The sequence below is a fragment of the Heptranchias perlo genome, chromosome 26 (genome assembly GCF_035084215.1).
Source record: "Heptranchias perlo isolate sHepPer1 chromosome 26, sHepPer1.hap1, whole genome shotgun sequence".
NCBI lineage: Eukaryota > Metazoa > Chordata > Chondrichthyes > Hexanchiformes > Hexanchidae > Heptranchias > Heptranchias perlo.
The window spans coordinates 28,722,064-28,743,970 of NC_090350.1; the positions used below are offsets into that span (position 1 = coordinate 28,722,064).

The 21,907-nt window shown below is 43.0% G+C and overlaps 1 protein-coding gene across 2 annotated transcripts in view; it reads left to right on the top strand.

Annotated features, from left to right (window-relative positions):
* Positions 1-1,558: 1,558 nt before the first annotated feature.
* LOC137342840 (uncharacterized) overlaps positions 1,559-21,907 on the top strand; it is a 149,967-nt gene continuing 129,618 nt past the window's right edge. For both annotated transcript variants that reach the window (XM_068007022.1, XM_068007021.1), the window contains exons 1-2: positions 1,559-1,700; positions 14,494-14,739. In XM_068007022.1, the coding sequence (XP_067863123.1) occupies positions 1,585-1,700; positions 14,494-14,739 (362 nt within the window). In that variant the 5' untranslated portion in view covers positions 1,559-1,584. The remainder of the gene's footprint in view (positions 1,701-14,493; positions 14,740-21,907) is intronic.

The window sequence follows — 21,907 nt, forward strand, 5'->3', positions numbered from 1 at the left end:
TTAACGAAAATACTTACTGCGGGGACTGTGGCGTCGAATTGCTTGAATTCGAACTTTAAACAAAATGTGTCCTATCAACCCAGCCTCTGAGCAGCATGAGTTGCCGTGGCTGGAAACGTCTGTGAGGAGAAAACACCCCCCCAAAATCTGTCAGGACGAGAAGTCACAAAGTCATTGTTCAAGCAGGCAAAGCAGACTTCATTAATTTAAAGTTAGTATTCTGGGTGGCATTGTAAACAAAAAAGTTACATTTTTTTAATAAAAAGCCAAAGAAATAATTAAAGGGACAGAAGGGAAAAATAACCTTTCTTAAAATTTTTAATTTAAAATTTTTTTTAATGACCAAGAACTATTAAAATAAAGAGTAATATGGCATCGAACTGTATTTTGAATAATCCGCCAATATGTTTTCCACTTTCACCTTTCCACTCTTTGAGTAAAGAAGATTTCCCTGATATCGGTTCCAAATTTACTTTTCACTCATTTCTATTTATGTCCTCTGGTCCTACTTTCTTGGTAAACTTTGAATTAATAATCTGGGTTTACCTTAACCATACCATTTCTATTTATATACTTTAGTGAGGTCTCTGATTAACCAGCTGCTTTCTAGAATGCAAAGCTTAAGGTTCTGTAATCTTTCCTCATTATGATTAGCAAAAAACAACTAAGCAGAGATGGTTGTTACCCATTTTGGATTGCATTACACCATAACACAGACTGAGGTATTGCTGGCATGACGCTAAATATAAAATTTAGCAATAACTAGTTAAACTCACACTGGTAACCACAAAATTTGAAATGTCGCTGGCATCCATTTTAGATTCCATCTGCTCAGCGTCAGGTTTAAAAAGCTTTCGGAGGCTTCCTCCTTCCTCAGGTGAATGTGAGGAAGGAGGAAGCCTCCGAAAGCTTGTGAATTTCAAATAAAATTGCTGGACTATAACTTGGTGTTGTAAAATTGTTTACAATTGTCAACCCCAGTCCATCACCGGCATCTCCACATCGGGTTTAAAAAGAAGTGAGAATTGAATGGTAGAATATTGCACATCAAATGTGCTGAATGCTTTTCTTATGATCCCAATTTTGAATCCAAAATGCCGCTGAGCGATCTTAAATTTTGTTACGGTGATTACTAGGAATTTGAAATACTGTTGACAGTTATCTTGGACACGCTCGGTTCAAAGTTAGAAAGGTTTTGATGGTGAATAGTCACGTCATCAATTTTGTTGATGATTCACTGCACAGTATCAAGAATTCTGTGGAAAATTAAAGTGTGACCGACAAATGATATTAGATTATATTCAATTATGTTTAATTTTGACAGGAAGTTTTAGATCTAGACGATTAGAAACACAAGAAAGTAGAAGTGCGACTTTTTTTTAGATGTTGACTAAGTGTGGTCAGTGTCAATGAGAGCACAAGTCCTTTTTTAATGACTTGCAAATAAGTATGCCAGCCAGTGTTATTCTAGACTCTTTGGTATTTGCAGAGTGCTAAGGGAATACATTCTTTCAGACTTGTTGTCATTTTCTTTCAACTCCTGCCCAGTTGTTGTATAACTCATGCAATTGTGTATTTTGGGAGATGAATATCCCTCAGACGCAGTGGTTGAAATTTCCATTGCTTGTTTCCGAGTGCTCGGAGGAGGGAGACGGTTTGCTAAGAACGTCACATCTTTTATTTCAATATATTTCTGAGAGGTAAGGTTTACAATTTCTTGGATTATGATGCTTTTTAAGCTCTGAGTACAGTCAGAAAGTAAATTAAGAAATATTTTGTAGCTTTACACAGGATCAAATCTGAATGAAAAAAAAAATCCAAATTGTACATAAAATTTAAGTGGCTAGAATGGCTCCAAGCTAAAATTTCTCTCTCTGAACCGCGTAGACGATTAAGAAGGTGGAACGTTTCAGGTTCAAACTCCAGCCTACGCTGAGTTAGCTGATCTCAGCTAGCGTGGTGGTTGGACCATTACAACTGGGCACAGTTTCCTCTCCCCACCCTCCATGGGGTAGAGAAGGAAAAAAAGAATCAGCCAAGGTTGTTGCTACTGATTGCTATGCAGCAAGCCCAGCTGGAAGTACAAGTGTGTGGACACCTGGTGAGGCTAGACTCAGGCTCGGCTATGATTTCCTCCACAGTCGGATAGCCAGATGGCACTCACTGTCAAGGTTCACCAGTGAATAATGGCCAGTTTGATGAGGAACCGGAGGATGACTGGCATCTGTGGAACCACAAATTCAGCACTGTCAGGAAGGGAGGGGGGGAATTGGAGATAGCAAAAATAATGTTGAGAATATATTGAGAACCACTGGGTATCTTTGTCAAAACGTTCAAAGTGTTTAAATTAACAGTAAAGGATCAGAGCCACCCCCTTACCATTTTATAGTATAGGTTATGATAAATGATTCATGAGAGATTTTTGATCAGATCAAAACTGATAAAACTTCACAAAAAACAAAAACTGTTAATTCTTCAAATCAATGCTAACAAGTTATAAATATAATTGTAATAAATCTGTATGTGCTGGGAAGATTTTAGTGTGATATTATCCTTTACAGTACTTAACATGTGGCTTGTACATTAAACTGTCCAAAACCTCTATTTTGGACAGTTACATGGGGAAGATGGGTATCGAGGGATATGGGCCAAGTGCAGGCAATTGGGACTAGCTTAGTGGTATAAACTGGGCGACATGGACATGTTGGGCCGAAGGGCCTGTTTCCATGTTGTAACTTCTATGATTCTATGATTCTATATCTGCAATCACAAACCATCAGAAGCTGAACTAACTAAATGATTCTTGCATGAAAATTTAAACAAAAATCAGTTCCCAGTCAAAAAAAATTGTTTTATTATGGTTGAAATGCAATATACATGTTGGCTAAGTTCCTTCTTCCGATCATTGTCATTATAGGCTTAGTCTGCATTGGCCCTAAAAAGGAGCTGTAGTGTGCTACTGGGTGCATGTTTCCAGTTGCTTACCTCAATGTCCAAATTCGGCTGACATATGAATCACGAGGATGCCTTTGGCTAAGTGCGTGTACCCTGATACTGACACCATTACATGATCTCAGACTCATTATTAAAGGATATAGAATAAGTACACAGAGTAAAGCCAAATTTTAATTGCCAAATGACAATTCCATGATATTTTTTTTTCAAAAAATATACTTTATTCATAAAATTTGCAGCAAAACATACAATACAGTTGTCATATCACATTCCAAACGTACACAATACAGATTATACAATTTGCAGGTTACATCAAGTACAGTTCAATGAACACATTGTACATAATTAGAGTTCATGACACTCTGGGGTATCTCATTGCATTATGCTCAATACAGATTACTGATTACAGAATCATTACAGGTACATTACAGATTCATTACAGGTACATTACAGCAATTTGAATTTTACATAATAATTTATAAATGCATCATCCCACCAGCCATTCATGAGTATGTGATTTGTGAAACAAGCCCAAATGCTGTTGACTTTTGCAACATTTCAGTAATTGTGACAACTATTCCAGATGAATCAAACCTTTCAACTGGTCAATTCAAGGAGCACTATTGTCATCAAAACATTCTGATCTAATTTTAAATAAAGTTCCAGCAGTGTATTCAACAACTGAAGTACCTATTACCATATTATGGTATTTACTACACAGCAAAAATAGGGAGACAGCTCACTTGTTTGAAACCAGAACCAACTTGCATTTATATAACACCTTTAATATTTAAAAAAAAGTTCCAAGGCAGTTGACAACAGAAATAGATAGGGAATGGATGTTGAGCAGAAATTAAGCAGGGTGACCGAAAGCTTGGTCAAAAAAAAAGTTTTATTTTTGAGTAGTTTTATAAAGGTGAGGAAAGAGGAGAGAGGAGCAGGAGAGGGAGTTCCAAAGAGTATGGCTGAGGTGGGTGAAGGCTCTACTACCAATGATGGGGCAAAGAGAGAAGGAGACACACAAAGGAGGACCTAAGGGCACAGGAGGGGATACAAAGCAGGAGGAGTTTGCAGAGATAGTGTAGTCTGAAGCCCTGAGGCGTGTGAAGATGACAATTTTATCATTTGCAATCCATGTTGTCATATATAGGATTTGTCAATAGACAGAAAGGGACTGGTTCATGGGGTTAACATTGAAATTTTAATTCATGCCTTCTGAGATATGTAAAGTGCAATCAATAATAGTGGACTCCCACTGACAGGGCAGAGACAAACAAAGGGTGGTTGCATTTGTTTGTTGTCAAGAAGCAATCATTGGTAGTTTCCATTGTAAAGTCAATATAAATAATGTACAGTCAGTCCTTTCAGCTCTGGGGACTTGAGCTGAATTCCAGACAGATCAAATGATGGTCTTTTCTAATGGTTATTTTGGGTCACAAGATTTTGGCAGGCTTACTGCAGTCATTAAGCAAGTAAAGCAGAGTATAAATCTCCAATCCCTTGTTGAGACTAATCCACATTTTGGTTTCTGAAACATCTCAAACATAGTTTGACAGTTGGAGTATGAGTGAAGAGTGCAGTAAATTTACATTTCAATGTCAGCCAGTGGTAAAGCTTTGGACTTCCATCCACCAACAACAACAGCAACAACTTGAATTTATACGGCGCCTTTAAAATAGTTAAAATGTCCCAAAGCACTTCAGAGGAGCATTATAAGACAAAATTTGACACTGAGCCACATAAAGAGATATTAGGACAAGTGACCAAAAGATTGATCAGAGAGGTAGGTTTTAAGGAGCATCTTAAAGGAGAAGAGAGAGGTTGTGATGCGGAAAGGTTTAGGGAGGAAATTCCAAAGCTCAGAGCCTAGGCAACTGCAGGCAAGCCGGGAATGGTGGAGCAATGAAAATTGGGGATATGCAAGAGGCCAGAATTAGAGGAGCGTAGAAATCTCAGAACATTATAGGGCTGGAAGAGGTTACAGAGATATGGTGTGATAAAACATACATAGAATTACATCAAAATTACACCACAAAAACAAGTTATTCAGCCCAACCAGCCTGTGTTTTGTTGTTTATCGTCCACAGAAGCAGTAGTCCTAATCCCATGTGCCCAATCTGTTCCCATATCCCTTTTTTACCCTTTCCTTCAACCACCAATCTATTCTTAAATGTTGACATAATCTCTGCTTCAATCGCTAGCTCTAGTAGAGCATTCTATAACCTCACCGCCCTCTGTGTAAAAACATTTCTCTTGCTGACAGTCCTAAATCTTTTACATTTATAGATAATTGCAGATGTATGCCTCCTTGTTCTAGACTCCTCAATCACTGGAAACAATCTATTATTATCTACTCTGTCCAATCTCTTCACAATTTTTAACACCTCAAATCACCCCATACTCTCCTCTGTTCTAACAAAAGAAGCCCCAATTTTCCATTTTTTTTTGTATTTGTATTTCCTCATACCAGGCAGCATCTCAGTGAATCTGCACTGTACCCTTTAGTATGGAGCCCCAAACTGTACACAGTACTCCAATTGTGGTCCTATAAAGGTTTTTTTGGATGCACCATTACAACAACAACAATTTCATGCCTTTACAACAATATATTGCCTTTAACGTAATAAAACATTGCAAGGTGCTTCAGAGAAACACAATCAGGCAAAAATTAACACTGAGCCAAAGAAGGAGATATTAGGACTGGTCAAAAAGGTAGGTTTTAAGCAGTGTCTTAAAGGAGGAGAGAGAGGTGGAGAGGTGGAGAGGTTTGGGGAGGGAATGCCAGAGCTTAGGTCCTAAACGGCTGAAGTCACGGCCGCTAATGGTGGGACGAAGAAAGTGGCCAGGTGTGTATCAATTTTCTTTGTCTGCTACTTGAACAGAGGTATTAACCCATTGGAAATAAATGGGTTAATGCCGTTGTCAAAATAGCTGACAAAGCAATTTTGCAGACTTGAGGCCAGAGTTGGAGGAACGCAGAGTTCTGTGGGTTGTAGGGCTGAAGGAGGTTACAGAGATAGGGAGGGGAAAGGCATGAATATTGTAATTGTTCTCAAGCTTTTCTAATTGTCCACTTTAATCAGATCCAAATTCTGTACTTGACTGAGTTAACCAGAGTGCAAAATCAACATTTCGTCTTAAATTTATGCATTACATTGGTTTGTGTCAATGATTATCCATAGGAAGATAATGGGCCAGAATTTGTTGTCAAAATAACGGTGAGACTAATTGCACTCGCCGTTATTTTTGCGCAAATGGTACAGCAAATTCAGGCGAGGAGCAGATGCGCGGTTAAATGCGGATATCCAAAAGTTGTTGTCCGAGTTGTGCCGCTCCACCTTCAACTTTGAGAAAACGTCATCTCGCTGTCTGCCTCACCATTGAAATGCATTGAACGGCGTGAAGTTGTTGTATTTGCACGGTTGATACAAATTAAACTTGCCACAGGGAGTTAAGTCTTGTCCATTTCAGTCTAAGTACCCTTTCAACAACATGATAAGTGTTAATTACTGCCAGTCAATCTCTCTGGCACTGAAAATTAACTATTACAAGTGTGGAGTCTCATTCCTTCAGGTTTTAATTGTTGTTGGAGATTTTAAAAATGTAAACATTTTTTTTTAAATTTACTTTTCCTTTCTGTCTCTTTTCTTTCCTCTCTCTTAATCCAATCTTTCCTTCTTTCTCTTTATTCCCCTTTCTGTACCTGATTTGACATTGAATTCACCCACTCTAATTTACACTTCCTTCTCAGTCCTTCTGCTGTTAATTTCACAATCTTTCAATCCGATTAGTTCAGGAGATACACCGTTGCTTGCCCTGTTCACTCAGGTCCCTGGCCCTGTTTCCCTTGCTGCGACATTATCAGATCGCACTTTCAGCAGCTTGCCATGCAAAAAAATTAAAACCTTAACATGCAAGGGCAAGTCTAACTAACGGCAGATGCTATTAGATGCCCTGCTACAGCAAATTATGGCCCAGTATATCTTATTGTTATATTAACTAATATTCATCTGAGGTCAAGGTATCTTATCTGAGCATTCATAGAGCTAAAGAGCCCCTCATATTTGTGTAAGAGCTTCAGGGTTCCAAATGTCCCTGGATTCCTGTAATTGTCCTCGAGCTTTCCTAATTGTTGTCTACTTCAATCAGATCCAATTTTTGTATCTGAGTGAGTTAACTGCAGTGCAAAACCAAAATTTCTTCATAAATGTATGCAGACTTTGTAGAAAATGCCCAATCTGTGAGCACGGTAATCTTGAATAGATGGAAAAATTAAATGTTTTGGGTAACAGAACTGAGGGAACAAGTGTGGATCAGCACACCATTCAAGTTCTCCAAATAAACACCATCAATCGCAGTAATTGCAGCATATCATGGTCTGCTGTCCACAAGGAAAACAATGTCCACATTGGAAATAAATGGGTTAATGCCGTTGTCAAAATAGCTGACAAAGCAATTTTGCAGATTGAGCATATCTGGCACGAAACTGGCTTAGTCATCTGTCACCAGATCTGGCTGGATCATATCAAGCTCTACCAAATCTCACTCTCCTCTTTCAATATCACCCATTACTATGGAATCATCCTTAGAGCAGAGCACTTGAATGTGTCCTCTCAGCCAGATCTTGATGATTTCTTTTTGATGATGCCAGAATATTGCTCCGTGAAAAATGTGGAAAATTCCATTCTTTTTCTGCCTGATCAGCAGTTGCAACAGAAACTATTTATGAAGCATATCTCTTATATAGTGCCTTTGATGTGCTCACAACATCTCAATGCACTTTTGAAGTGTGGTCACTTTTATAATGTAGTTAAATGATACTTCAAAAATGCTGAGTCTCATCTCAAAATACATTGTCAATGAGAAAACCCATTTTACTTGAAGAATTAATTTCGCTTGTAGGTGCTGCTTTTATAGGCCATCGCAATGTTAAAAGACCTGTCATGTAATGTTAACCATAAAAGGCACCACTAGTGTAACAATTGCAGCCCATAGAGAGCCTTTTCCCAGACTGAAGAAGCAAATCACTTCTTCACATGCTCCATTTCCTGGATTAGGCTGAAGCAGCATTTTTGCCTCTGACCAGAAATTTCATCGGACTCTGCTGCCCTTTTCGCAACCACTGCAACCCTGCACTGAGGTAGTTTACAGGGCCAGTCTTGAGATAAAGCCCCACCAATCTCCAACCGGATTAGTCCACTGATCTTCTGCCCCAAGGCCATGCCATTCCCTGGCCTTCCAGCCCCAAACATCTTCCACCACACAGCCATGTCAATCCCTGGGTCTCCCAGCCACACTGCACTTCAGCCTGACTGGCCCACCAATCTTCCAGCTCATGGCCCCACCAATCTCCGGCCCACCAATCTTCCGCCCAACAGTGATGCCAATCTCCAGCCATTGAGTTAATATTTACTCCAGACACATACCACCAGACTGCTACCCTAGAATTTTGCAGTTCTGACTAGACACAGACTGCATCCCCCACATTGAAAGGATTCCCCAAGCCCAACAGAGTCACAGTCCACTGAACAACACCCTCCCCATCTCCCTGCATTTCCCCCACCCCTTCCTCTCTTGAACGCTTTGCTCCCCATCTCCGCTCCAGTATCCCACTCCCCCTCCCCTCCTCTCTACGCCTCCGTCCCTCCTTTCCACTCCATTCCCCTTCTTTATCTCTATCCCTCTCCCTCTTGGTCCAATTATCCCCTGCCCTCTAACTCTGCTAGACATGAATACCCATACTGCTCTTTTTTTGGCACCTTGTGTGCAACATCACGGCTGATCGACTTTTTAAAAAAACTGTCCATTTTTATAAAAACACGTGGGACATTGATGATGGCGGAGAGGGCTGAGATATATTCTTTCATTTTTAATAAAGAGCAAATTGCAGATTATCTACTCCAATTTGGATTATTTGAATACTGCAGGTGACTGTTTCTTCTGGGCCCAGTAACAAAGGCATTATTTGAAAGGAGAGATCCTTATCAGTTAACAGCTCTCACAGGTGTTTGCTCTGACTTGTATGAATACACCTTTGTTTAAACACAATGAACACACCCAAGAGACTGCTGTGAAGCTCATGAAGTTACAAGAATTTCTGCAGTGTCCTTGATAACAACTTGTTTCTGATAGGGAGCAGAACACAAAATCCATACAAAACCACCAAAAGAATACAATCAATTCTAAATTCACCACATAGTCAATGTCTGTCTTCTTGCAGCTTATTATTAACTGCCCTATTAGAATTCAAAATTACTTTTGCTTCCCCTTCACTTTTTTTTTATCGCGCTGAATCCTTATTACATTATATAGCAAAAGTGCATGGGCACAGTTCCAATCCTGGTGTGAGTTTCACATGTCTCAGTGACTTGTTGCAACATTTATTTCCTGTGTTTAGTGCTGTTCTGGGTGATGAGATTTATTCTCCAGTTCCCCGTGGCTATTCTACTTCCTACCCTAGGCCTGTTCTCAGGCTCTACCTCTCTCAATACTTATTCTACTCCCACTGATGTACCCTGAAGCCCTACATTTTCCATCTCTCAATTACTCATTCCTGGAACTCTTTCCCTCAAGTTGCAAAAAGTTTGAACCCTTTTCCACCGAAGCAGCCATGAATAATTACATAGAATTTACAGCACAGAAACAGGCCATTTGCCCCAACTGGTCTATGCTGGTGTTTATGCTCCACACGAGCCTCCTCCTCCCACCTTAATCCATCTAACCGTATCTGCATACCCTTCTATTCCTTTCTCCCTTATGTACTTATCTAGCTGCCCCTTAAATGCATCTCTGCTATTTGCCTCAACTACTCCATGTGGTAACAAGTTCCATATTCTAACTACTCTCTGGATAAGGAAGTTTTTCCTGAATTCCTTGTTGGATTTGGTAGTGACTCTCTTATGTTTGTGTCCTCTAGTTTTGAATTCCCCCACAAGTGGAAATATCTTCCCTACATCCACCCTATCAAACCCTTTCATAATTTTAAAGCTCTCTATTAGGTTACCCCTCAGCCTTCCCTTTTGTAGAGAAAAGAGTCCCGACCTGTTCAGTCTTTCCTGATAGTTATAACCTTCAGTCCTGATATCATCCTTGTAAATCTTTATTGCACCTTCGCCAGTGCCTCTATATCCTTTTTTGTAATATGGGGACCAGAACTGGGCGCGGTACTCTAGGTGTCGTCTAACCAAGGTTCTATAAAAGTTTAACATAACCTCTCTGCTTTTCAATTCTATTCCTCCAGAAATGAACCCCAGTAGTGCGTTTGCAGTTTCTACGGCCTTGTTGACCTGCGTTGTTATTTTTAATGACTGAATTCAAAAATTGCGGCAAATCGTTAACTTCAATAATCTCAAAGCTTTCCTTGAGCATCTATTGTGAGTCAATAAATAATGGTAATTCTTATGTCTACCAATCATCTAAAAGCTTCCTTTGAACAAAAATGGGGGGCAAAGCTCTGTTGATGGTTCAGTTAGTAAAGCTCATGTATAACTGACCCATTGGGCTCAATTTTGAAATGGTGGCAGGTTGGCAGCGGAGGGGGGGGTGAAGGTGCACGTGGCATAGACGAATAAACAAACCTTGCCGTTTCCGACACGATCGCATCGTAATTGATGTTTGATTAACATGCTCTTCAGGTTTCGCGCCCGGCAGCCAGCCTGATTGATAGGCTGGCTACCGTCAGGAGCTGCAACACTATGGGGGGGTGGAGGGGGGAAGAGAAGGAGAGATGTCATAAGGCGCTGGAATGGAAGATCGGGGGGGGGGGGGGAAGAGAGTGGAACATCGGGGGGGAGAGGGGATGATCGGGGGGTGAGAGGTGAAGATTGGGGGAGAGAGGGGAAGAACGGGGGGAGAGAGGGGAAGATTGGGGGAGAGAGGGGAAGAACGGGGCGAGAGAGGGGAAGATTGGGTGGAACAGGGGAAGAGCGGGGGACAGGGGAAGATTGGGGGGAACAGGGGAAGAGCGGGGAACAGGGGAAGATCGGGGGGAACAGGGGAAGAGCGGGGAACAGGGGAAGATCGGGGAACAGGGGAAGATCGGGGGGAACAGGGGAAGAGCGAGGGGAACAGGGGAAGAGCGGGGGACAGGGGAAGATTGGGGGGAACAGGGGAAGAGCGGGGAACAGGGGAAGATCGGGGGGAACAGGGGAAGAGCGAGGGGAACAGGGGAAGAGCGAGGGGACAGGGGAAGATCGGGGGAGAGAGGAAGATCGGGGGAGAGGGGAACATCAGGGGGAGAGGGGAAGATCAGGGGGAGGGGAAGATCGGCGGGAGGGGAGAGGGGAAGATCGGGGGAACATGGGGAGTGAAGAAGGGGAGATCGGGGGGACATCGGGGAGGGGTGAAGAATGGGAGATCAGGGGGGACATCGGGAGGGGTGAAGAAGGGGAGATCGGAGGGACCGGGGGAGTGAAGAAGGGGAGATCGGGGGGGGGGAAACATCGGGGGGGGGTGAAGAAGGGGAGATCGGGGGGATGAAGAAAGGGAGATCGGGGGGGGGGATGAAGAATGGGAGATTGGGGGGGTGAAAAAGGGAAGATCGGGGGGACAAAAAAGGGGAGATTGGGGGGACATCGGGGGGATGAAGGAGGGGAGATCGGGGGGGGGGGTGAAGAAGGGGAGATCGGAGAGGGAGACATCGGATATCGGAGCAGGATGGAAAGGGAGGTTGATTTTGTGTTTTAACTTCGTGCAATGGTTTTTTATGTAATTTATTTAGTTTCTTTTTTCCTGATCCGGCCCTTCACCCTGGTTTCACCAGGCGTGAATCAGAAGCCGTGGGAGAGCCGCCCAGGTAAGTTAAAAATCATTCTAAGTACGTAATCTGTCACAAATAAAGTGCCTTAAGTACCTAGAGGTACATTTGGCTCTTTAACTATCATCCCGCTGGCTTTAATTGACGGCGGGATTTCTGGATTCGGGACGCCTGCGCGCACACAGGTGCGTCTGTGGGGAACTCGGACGTCGGCGGGTTGGGGCTGGGCTCTGAACCCGAACGGAATTTCCCCAATTTTCGGAGCCCCGCCTGCCCCCAACGCACCTGCAATTTCCTGGGAAAATCGAGCCCATCAGGTCAGAAAGTCCCAGCTTTAATCCCTAATCTCAGCTGTGGCTGGCAATTGGGGTGCCTTAATTGGTCTCAGCCCCCCTGGGTGGCCAACATCCGTGCCTCTGATCACCATCTAGTGCCACCTGCTGGAAAATGCCTGGGCGAGAATCGGGTGAGGATAAGTTTGTGCGTGGCTGTGACAGCCTTGACGGTTGAATGGCCTGTCCAACACTAAAATCACACATGAAGACTGATCACGTGGGGGAGGTATCAGAGGCTTGTCAGAGTCATCATCTTCAGGAAAGGAAGGAAGAAAATTGTAACAAACCTTCAAATGGAAGTTAAATCACTGAAAAGCTCTTAATGAAATATGGGAAAAATATAACAAATACTTTAAAATAAATGCTGCAGATTAGCAGTGCATTCCAAGATGAACATTTACATAGTTTTATGATGCACTCAATCTAACAGGCTGCCTGGGAACTGTTTCACTCTTTTTAAGTTCCCGCCCACTCTATAGCCCCTTGCCAAGACATACATTACTTCCAGGCTGAGGAGAAGGCAGGCAACCTGCTCTCAGGCTTCTGCTAGCGCTGCTTGTGCTAGGAGGTGTGAAAGAACTTTGTCCACCCCTTCCCTTCCTACACCTGGCCTCTATTTGGCCCTGCTTTTTGATGACATGGCAGAGAATCTAGAATTCAGTGCTCTGTGGAATTACCTCCCCTTCCCCCAAACTCCAACTTACAACCTCCCAACAATGTTATCTGAATACAGTACTTACTATATTTCTTCCAGTCCACTGAATGTCTGATATATATGGATATCCATTTCCATTTGTAAGAGTGTCCAAACCAAACTACTCAGAAATGCACACAGATCGAATTTGGAGTGAACACTTTCTGCTGTAGGCATATCCCATTTACCCAAGCCTAGAGAGCATAGGCACAGGTTGACAAGAGCCAAGGTTTATGGACACCCAAGAGTGTGCGGAGTTACCGCTAGAGTTTAACCAGTTTCCAGCTGCGTGTCCAGTCAGGACCACCTTAATAGATAGACATTGGCTTGCACATGGGAGGATTTCCAGCTCCATGATCACTTTGAGGTTTCATTATTAAGCCTGGTTAGTAATCATGAACAATGCCCTCGAGTACCTGGTTCAGGTTTCAAATTATCTAGTCTGCCACAGGCATATCACGTTCAAGCCACCTCGTTCCCAAAGAAACCAAGCTTACCTTACTCCCAAAGGAGAATGGTCTCTCAATCATTAGTGACTGAGAGCAAAGGTTTGAGCCCTCGACAGGCGATCAGCAGGTATCAGGAATTTTTCACGATTGACATGGTGAACAGCACAACTTATCACCAAATATGAATGTGCATTACCACTATCCGTCTGACCATAGCATGGACACTCACCAAATCCCCTCAAAAGGTAGCTCTACCACTTGGAGCTGGGGAGCTTCAGCGACACCTTACTATATCAATCAATCTAAGCATCTTACAGTGGAGTTAGGCTGCACAGCTTGCATCAGTGTAAAACAGTTATGGCCTTGGAACAATGCAAAATGTGCAACATAATCACCACTGAACTGTGTGCTTGCCTTTACGGAGGGTCCGAGAGTGCAGTCCCCCTATGGCCAGAAATAACCATCCAATACCGCTGTAGCTTTCAGAGAAGCAGTTAAATTCCAGCGCTCGAGGTGATGCTCCTGAGGTGACACCAGCAGCGTTTCCGTAACATTACAGCATTACTACCAGCAATATTATTAGTGGCTATAACAGCAGTCAGATTAAGTAGATGTTCTGCTGTCGAAACCTTCAATCATGTCTTTGTTACGTTCAGACTCGATTGCTATAATCCTCTGTTGATGCTTTCCAATCTCTACCCTGCATAAAATTCAGCACATCCACAGCTCTACTGTCGTTTACTATCCCACATCAAGTCCCACTCCACTATCATGCCTACCCTCACTGACCTGCAATGGCTACCAATTCCCCCAATATCTTAAATTTAAAATTCTCATCTTTGTGTTTAAACCCCTCAATGGTCTTGCCCCTCCATTTCTCTGTAATCTTCTCCAGCCCTACAACTCCCCCACCCCAACTCTCTGTTCTTCTTGTGTTTCCCCTCTTCCTTCGCCCCACCATTGGCAACTGTGCCTTCAGCTCCTAGGCTTCACATGGAATTCTCATCTAAGCTTCTCCCCTTTTTGCCTCCCTCTTCACCTTTGGAACTCTCCTTAAATCCCATTTCTTTGGTCAAGTTTTTGGTCACCCTTCCTAATTTCTCTATTGGCTTGACGTCCATTTTTCCTCACGCTTCTATGAAGCACCTTCAGATGTTTTTCTCCGTTAAACGCACTACGTAAATGCAAGTTGTTCTTATTCTCACCCCTTCCATTGTTGACATTAGAACAGAAGGTAAAATCTTCAGCGTTTACTTTCCAAAAAAGTTACAAATAAAATAATGTTTTCTTTTTATAAATAAACAGAAACCCAGCTCCAGAACCAAGAATGACATACACATACACTCCAAGAAAGAAGTTTGTTCTGGACAGCTTACACAGAAAGGATCCAATGCTGAAGGATTACTGGATCGGCTCCCAGCGGCTGTACTCAGCAAGTACAGCTGGAAGGACTTCCCGAAGCCATTACTTAAGATTACCTGGACACGATGGTATCTCAGATTTGGAGTCCATCAGATACCCTAGCTACTTTGACTATAAACATAGAATGCAGTGAGTACTAATTTAAATTTGAAATATTCAAAAAACCATTAGAAAATGATAAGGTTCTTTTGTGGCGTGAAGGCCATCTCTTTCTCTCCGTCCAACTAGCTGTCTGTTTTCGGTGAGAACTATAGCTTGACATTTTCCTGCCAGTCTAAGCACTTGTAGGTATGTATAAAGCACTTGTAGGTATGTATAATCAGCACAATGTACAGACACAGGGCTCAGTGAAAGCAGAAATTCACTTCCTATAGCTAGTAAACCACTTGAATTTAATCTGCAGTATCTGATGCCCAGGTGCTATGTGTGCTTGAGTTAGCATAATTAATCTGTTTGCCACCCCCTCTGATTCTGCCAGTGACAATATATGGTTGGTTTGCTCCATTAATATTGTCATAATTTCAGTCTTGCTTCTTAAATCGCAATATTAATTTCAAGAGTTGACCTTCCAGCCAAATTAACTTTACCCTTGACATTATAAATATACAATATTAGCATGCTAAATGTTTCATCGGAGCAATTAGCATGGGTTAATGTGGCTTGTAATAACTATTCTGATAATGGTTTCATTTCACTAATATTTTATCTCTATGTTTTTCTCTCATTTCTCTTTCATCTCCTTGGATGTCAGTCGCCCTCTGATACTTTACCTAAGTGGCTGTCATTCATGTGTGAGGATTGCCAGCTATTGTTGGAAGTTATTGCCAGTTATTGCTTTAATATATATATTAAATATATGGGTGACAATGGCAAGGCCACATTTATTAACCATCCCTAATGGTATTAAGAGTCAACCATGTTGTGTGGGATTGTGGGCCAGACTGGATAGGGGTAGCAGGTTCCCCTCCCTTAAGGACATTAGTGAGCCAGATGAGTTTTTACAATAATCTGGCAGCTTCCATATTCATTTTTCTGGTGCCAGCCCGGAAATTATCAGATTTTACTGAATTCAATTTCCCAACTTGCCATAATGGGATTTGAACTCAAAAAACCTTTGGGTTGCTAGTTCCCTTGCCTGTCCTCGCCCAAAGTCGGAGATCCCATCCCAAATTCTGGAGGCTGGGTCATTACATAGCTGGGGCATGCCGCTGGTGCCTGCAAGGGTGCATCAGCTGTGGCTGTCTCTGCCCTAGCCGATTGTCCTTCTAAGGTGGAGTGAAGTCCTCCAGTGGCCCAAATGGGCTGAAGAATATTTTTTTTAAATTCAGCTCCCAACAGAGCCACTCAGACTAGAGAAAGTAACCAATCCCCTCCAGGATCAATTACTTTCCTCTAGTGAACGTTTGGGGCCTTTATATGGCCTCAAAATGACTCATACCAAGTCTCAATTGCCATGAATTCTGCTAAGGCCTTTCAAGGCATAAAGGGAAGAATTTCTTGGGAAGGCCCACGAACTTCCGCTAGCATGGAAGAGGGTGGGCAGATGTAAGAATTTAAAGGATCAGCCCATATTCCAGCCCCCCCTCCCCCCATCCATAACCAGGCGTAAATGTGACTTATGTCATCTCCAGATCCAGGAATTTCAGGGCCACCATATCAATGGGGGACCCCTGGAAAATTGTGGCTGTTTTTTTAAATCATGGAACCCATGAAAATCTTGCATACCCCACTGAATTCCCCAACTTACCCCTTACGCTGCTCCCGACTCCTACTTGATGCTGCTGCTGTTCTGGTGGATGGAACTGTGCTGCACACTTTGGGTGGGAATTCTTGATATTGTGATAGTTTTATGCCAGCGTGAATTGGGGAGAAGTGCTGTTTAATTGTGACTGTGGCACATTATCCCGTGTTTTCCTACTTGACTACTCCGCAGCCTTTGACTACAGCATCTACCTCCGTCATCTGTCCTCCATTGTCCACATTCATTGAACTGCCCTTACGTATTTCCATTCGTACACATCCAAAATCAGCCAATGTATCTCCAGAAATGGCTTCTCTTGTTTCCCTTGCAATGTTACGCCGAGTGTCCCAAGGATCTCACCATGTCCCCCATCTCTTCTTCCTCATTTACAAGCTGCTCTTTAGTAAGATTATCTGTTGGCATTGGGTCAGCTTCCATGTGCACACTGATGATACCCAGCTCCACCTCTCCACCAGTTCTCTTGACCACTTCCATGCTGTCAGACATCAGATCATTAATAAGCCACAACTTTCTCCAATGAGTTGAGGAGCAGAATTGACTAAATTGAAAACATAAAATCTGAAGAATTCAGCAGGATTTTCATATTGCTGAAAATTTTCAGGAGTTTTATTTTCCTGTTTATTTTGTGTGTTCCTTAAGTAGGTTGAACTAAAGTCTCACATACAAAAGTCACTGCATAGAAATGAGGATTAAAATTAAAGCTGTAAATAAGGAAGGTATTAGTATGCCTCAGAGTAAAATGGAACTCTTAAAAGTCAGCAAACAAGCCTGAAGATCCTCGGACTATGCATCTCACCAACAAATTGTATACCAGAACTGAAGTTAGACTTGATGCTGGTGATTGATGGGCAACTTTCTTGTACATTTTATGGAAGAAGCAAAAAAATGTTTCTCTGAGAGTCTCTGAGCTTGACATATTAGATAGAATTACATAGAATGTACTGCACAGAAACAGGCCATTTGGCCCAACTGGTCCATGCCGGTGTTTATGCTCCACACGAGCCTCCTCCCACTCCTCTTCATCTAGCAACATAACCTTCTATTCCTTTCTCCCTCACGTGTTTATTCAGCTTCCCCTTAAATGCATCACCTTAACTATTCCTTGTGGTAGCCAGTTCCACATTCTAACCACTCTCTGGGTAAAGAAATTTCTCCTGAATTCCTTATTGGATTTATTTGTGACTATCTTATATTTATGGCCCTTAGTTTTGGTCTCCCCCTCAAATGGAAACACCTTCTCTACGTCTACCCTATCAAATCTCTTCATAATCTTGAAGACCTCTATCAGGTAACCCCTCAGCCTTCTCTTTTCTAATTGTAAACAATTTTACAACACCAAGTTATAGTCCAGCAATTTTATTTTAAATTCACAAGCTTTCGGAGGCTTCCTCCTTCCTCAGGTGAACGTTGTTGGAAATGAAATCCTCGAAATGAAATCGCATTTATACATCACAGAACAATGCTTGGTGATGACAGACAGTTTTTTCAACTGCCCGTTGCCAAGGCAATCAGTGTGCAGACAGACAGGTGTTACCTGCAAGGTCTACGAATATACAAATCACCAAAAAAAACCAAAAAAAACAGAGATAAAGAGGTAGAAACATAGAAAAGACAGCAACTGACCCGTTATATTAAAAACAGATAACATTTGTTCGCTGGTGGGGTAACGTGTAGCGTGACATGAACCCAAGATCCCGGTTGAGGCCGTCCTCATGGGTGCGGAACTTGGCTATCAATTTCTGCTCGACGATTTTGCGTTGTCATGTGTCTCGAAGGCCGCCTTGGAGTACGCTTACCCGAAAGTCGGTGGATGAATGTCCATGACTGCTGAAGTGTTCCCCGACTGGGAGGGAACCCTCCTGTTTGGCGATTGTTGCGCGGTGTCCGTTCATCCGTTGTCGCAGCGTCTGCATGGTCTCGCCAATGTACCATGCTCTGGGGCATCCTTTCCTGCAACGTATGAGGTAGACAACGTTGGCCGAGTCACAGGAGTATGAACCTGGTGGGTGGTGTCCTCTCGTGTGATGGTGGTATCTGTGTCGATGATCTGGCATTCTCTTTTCTAGAGAAGAGTCCCAGCCGTTTTTTTTTATTCATTCATGGGATGTGGGTGAAGCTGGCAAGGCCTGCATTTATTGCCCATCCCTAATTGCCCTTGAGAAGGTGGTGGTGAGTCGCCTTCTTGAACCACTGCAGTCGATGAGGTAAAGGTTCTCCCACAGAGCTGTTAGGTAGGGAGTTCCAGGATTTTGACCCAGCGACAATGAATGAATGGCGATATATTTCCAAGTCAGGATGGTGTGTGACTTGGAGGGGAATGTGCGGGTAGTAGTGTTCCCATAAGTCTGCAGTCCTTGTCCTTCTAGATGGTAGAGGTCACGGATTTGGGAGATGCTGTTGAAGAAACCTTGCCGAGTTGCTGCAGTGTATCTTATAGATGGTACACACTGCAGCCACAGTGCGCCGGTGGTGGAGGGAGTGAATGTTTAAGGTGGTGGATGGGGTGCTGCCAATCAAGCGGGCTGCTTTGTCCTGGATGGTGTCGAGGCTTCTTGAGTGTTGTTGGAGCTGCACTCATCCAGGCAAGTGAAGAGTATTCCATCACACTTCTGACTTGTGCCTTGTAGATGGTGGAAAGGCTTTGGGGAGTCAGGAGGTGAGTCACTCGCCACAGAATACCCAGCCTCCGACCTGCTATTGTAGCCACAGTATTTATGCGGCTGGTCCGGATAAGTTTCTGGTCAATGGTGACCCCCAGGATGTTGATGGTGGGGGATTCGGTGATGATAATGCCGTTGAATGTCAAGGGGATGTGGTTAGACTCTCTCTAGTTGGGAATGGTCATTGCCTGGCACTTATCTGGTATGAATGTTACTTGCCACTTATCAGCCCAAGCCTGGATGTTGTCCAGGTCTTGCTGCATGCGGACACGGACTGCTTCATTATCTGAGGGGTTGCAAATGGAACTGAACACTGTGCAATCATCAGCGAACATCCCCTCTTCTGACTTTCTGATGGAGGGAAGGTCCCCAGCCTGTCCAATCATTCCTGATAGGTATAACCTCCTAGTTCTGGTATCATCCTACTAAATCCTTTTTGCACCTTCTCCAATGCCTCGACATCCTTCTTTTTAATATGGAGATCAGATCTGTGCACAGTACTCAGTACTGCGTTGACTTGTGGGCTAAAAGGCAAATGGCTTGGCTGATTATAACTGAACACTGAAGATGTAGAAGTCCATCTCATGCCAGTCTAGTGCCATGTTTTAATGTATGTAAGCCATGTTATTCTCCTTATTCTGACTTTGAGGTCTGCCCAGCCTCTTTACACTGGAGATCAAATCAGAGGCTTAACTTACCCCTCTCATTCCTAACTGCTTTTTTGTCTCTCTCTAAATCTAGCAAAAATAGGCTACTTTTGCTGTTGACCTGTAGGTATGTGCTTTCATCTTGATATTGTCTAGTGGCACATTTCACCAATGTGAGGAGTGCTTGATTTCCAGTTCAACACCAACAGTCTTTTTGCTAATAAGATGACAGAGAAAATTATTAGTTGCTGCTATTCCTGAGGTCAGCCTTAAGATACTTGGTACTGGGGCTCAAAAACATCTGGAATCCACATGGTTCGAAGATGTCTCCCTTCACAGTGCCCCAACTTAAGGACAACTCTCAATTATATTCATCAGGGAGCCCCCTAAACGTGCCCAACATTTATTTGTGAGGACAACATTCCATTCTTAATAACATCCTAGCTTTGCAGTAAGCCCAGTATGGGAGTTTCACTTATCTGATATCCATTTTCACACAGATAGCTTAAAGTGTACAGGCTCAAAGTCACTCACATACAGGCAGTAAGATAGAAAGAACTTGCATTTATATAGCGACTTTCATATCTGCAAGACATCCTAAAGTATTGAAATGTAATCACTGTTGCTTTATAGGCATATATAGCAGCAAATTTTCACACATCAAGATTCCACAAACAGCACTGAGATGAACGACAAGTTAATCTGCTTTTAGTAATGTTGGTTGAGGAGTAAATGTTGGCCAGGACATTGGGAGAACTCCTCTGGACTTCATTGGGATAAGTGATCAGTTAATCCAGAAGTGTCCAAGCTTTCTTTTTGTGGGCTGCTTAGATGCATGTTATAGAACCTCACAGGCCACGTACAGGGATAGAAATTGATATGTGTTGCACTTGTTTTTCTGGGGTACATCGTACCAATTTAGCAGTGGGATGGCCTGTACCCAATCTGCTAAAGTCATGGAGTCCATTTTTCAGGCATCCCGGGCGGATGCTTAAGACAGGCATAAGGCCCCTTACATAGGTTAATGAGCACCTGTTGAAGGACCGCTGGCAGCAGCCCAAAATTCAGCCCTAATTTGTAAATAAGGCCCAAGGCTCAATTTCAGGACAGCTTCAGGTCTCTCTGTTCAGGTGTGCGCTACTCGTGCAGTGCTGAGTCTAGGCCCGAAAACAGGTCCAGACTCATTTCTACCTCATAAAGTTTTAATAAATGTTCTCATTAATTTGCATTTATCTCAAGCTGTGGATACCAACAGATCTTGGTGCTCTGATTTACGGTTTATCCATCAATGAGGGAACAGGGTGTAGAACAGCCCTTTCCAAACCTCTAGGCCCACAAAATTCAAATAGGTCAAACCAACGAGTAAAAAATATAAGCACAAATAGGAACTAAGCTGCCTGGGTTTCATGGGCTGGATTACCAGGGCCTTGAAGCTGTAGCTTGGATACTCCTGAGTTGATCTGTTTGTTAATGGTGCTGATTGAGGGAGGATTCTTGGTCTGCATATTGGAAGAATTCCCGTTCTTCTTCTGATATTGCCTTGGAATCTTTACAGCAACAACAAGCACTTATATAGCGCCTTTAATGTAGTAAAACGTCCCAAGGAGGTTCACAGAAGCGTTAGCAAATAAAAAATGTGACATCAAGCCAAATAAGGAGATATAAGCTTGGTCAAAGAGTTAGGTTTTAAGAAGCGTCTTAAAGAAGGGGAGAGAGGTGGAGAGGTGGAGAGGTTTAGGGAGAGAATTCCAGAGCTTAGGGTCTAGGTAGCTGAAGGCACGGCCGCTAATGGTGGAGCGATTAAAATGGGGGGTACACAAGAGGCCAGAATTGGAGGACGCAGAGATCTCGGAGGGTTGTAGGGCTGGAGGAGGTTACAGAGATAGGTAGGGGCGAGACCATGGAGAGATTTGAAAACAAGGATGAGAATTTTAAAATCGAGGCGTTGCCTGACCAGGAGCCAATGTAGGTCAGCGAGCACAGGGGTGATGGGCGCGAGTTAGGATACAGGCATCAGAGTTTTGGATGAGCTCAATTTTATGGAGGGTGCAATGTGGGAGACTGGTCAGGAGAGTATTGGAATAGTCAAGTCGAGAAGTAATAAAGGTATGGATGAGGGTTTCAGCAGTAGATGAGCTGAGGCCCACCTGAAACATCAGAGCAGGCAGGTAAGACCTTACCCTGATGCTTCATCCAAATACCTCCAATAATGGAGCACTCCCTTAGTA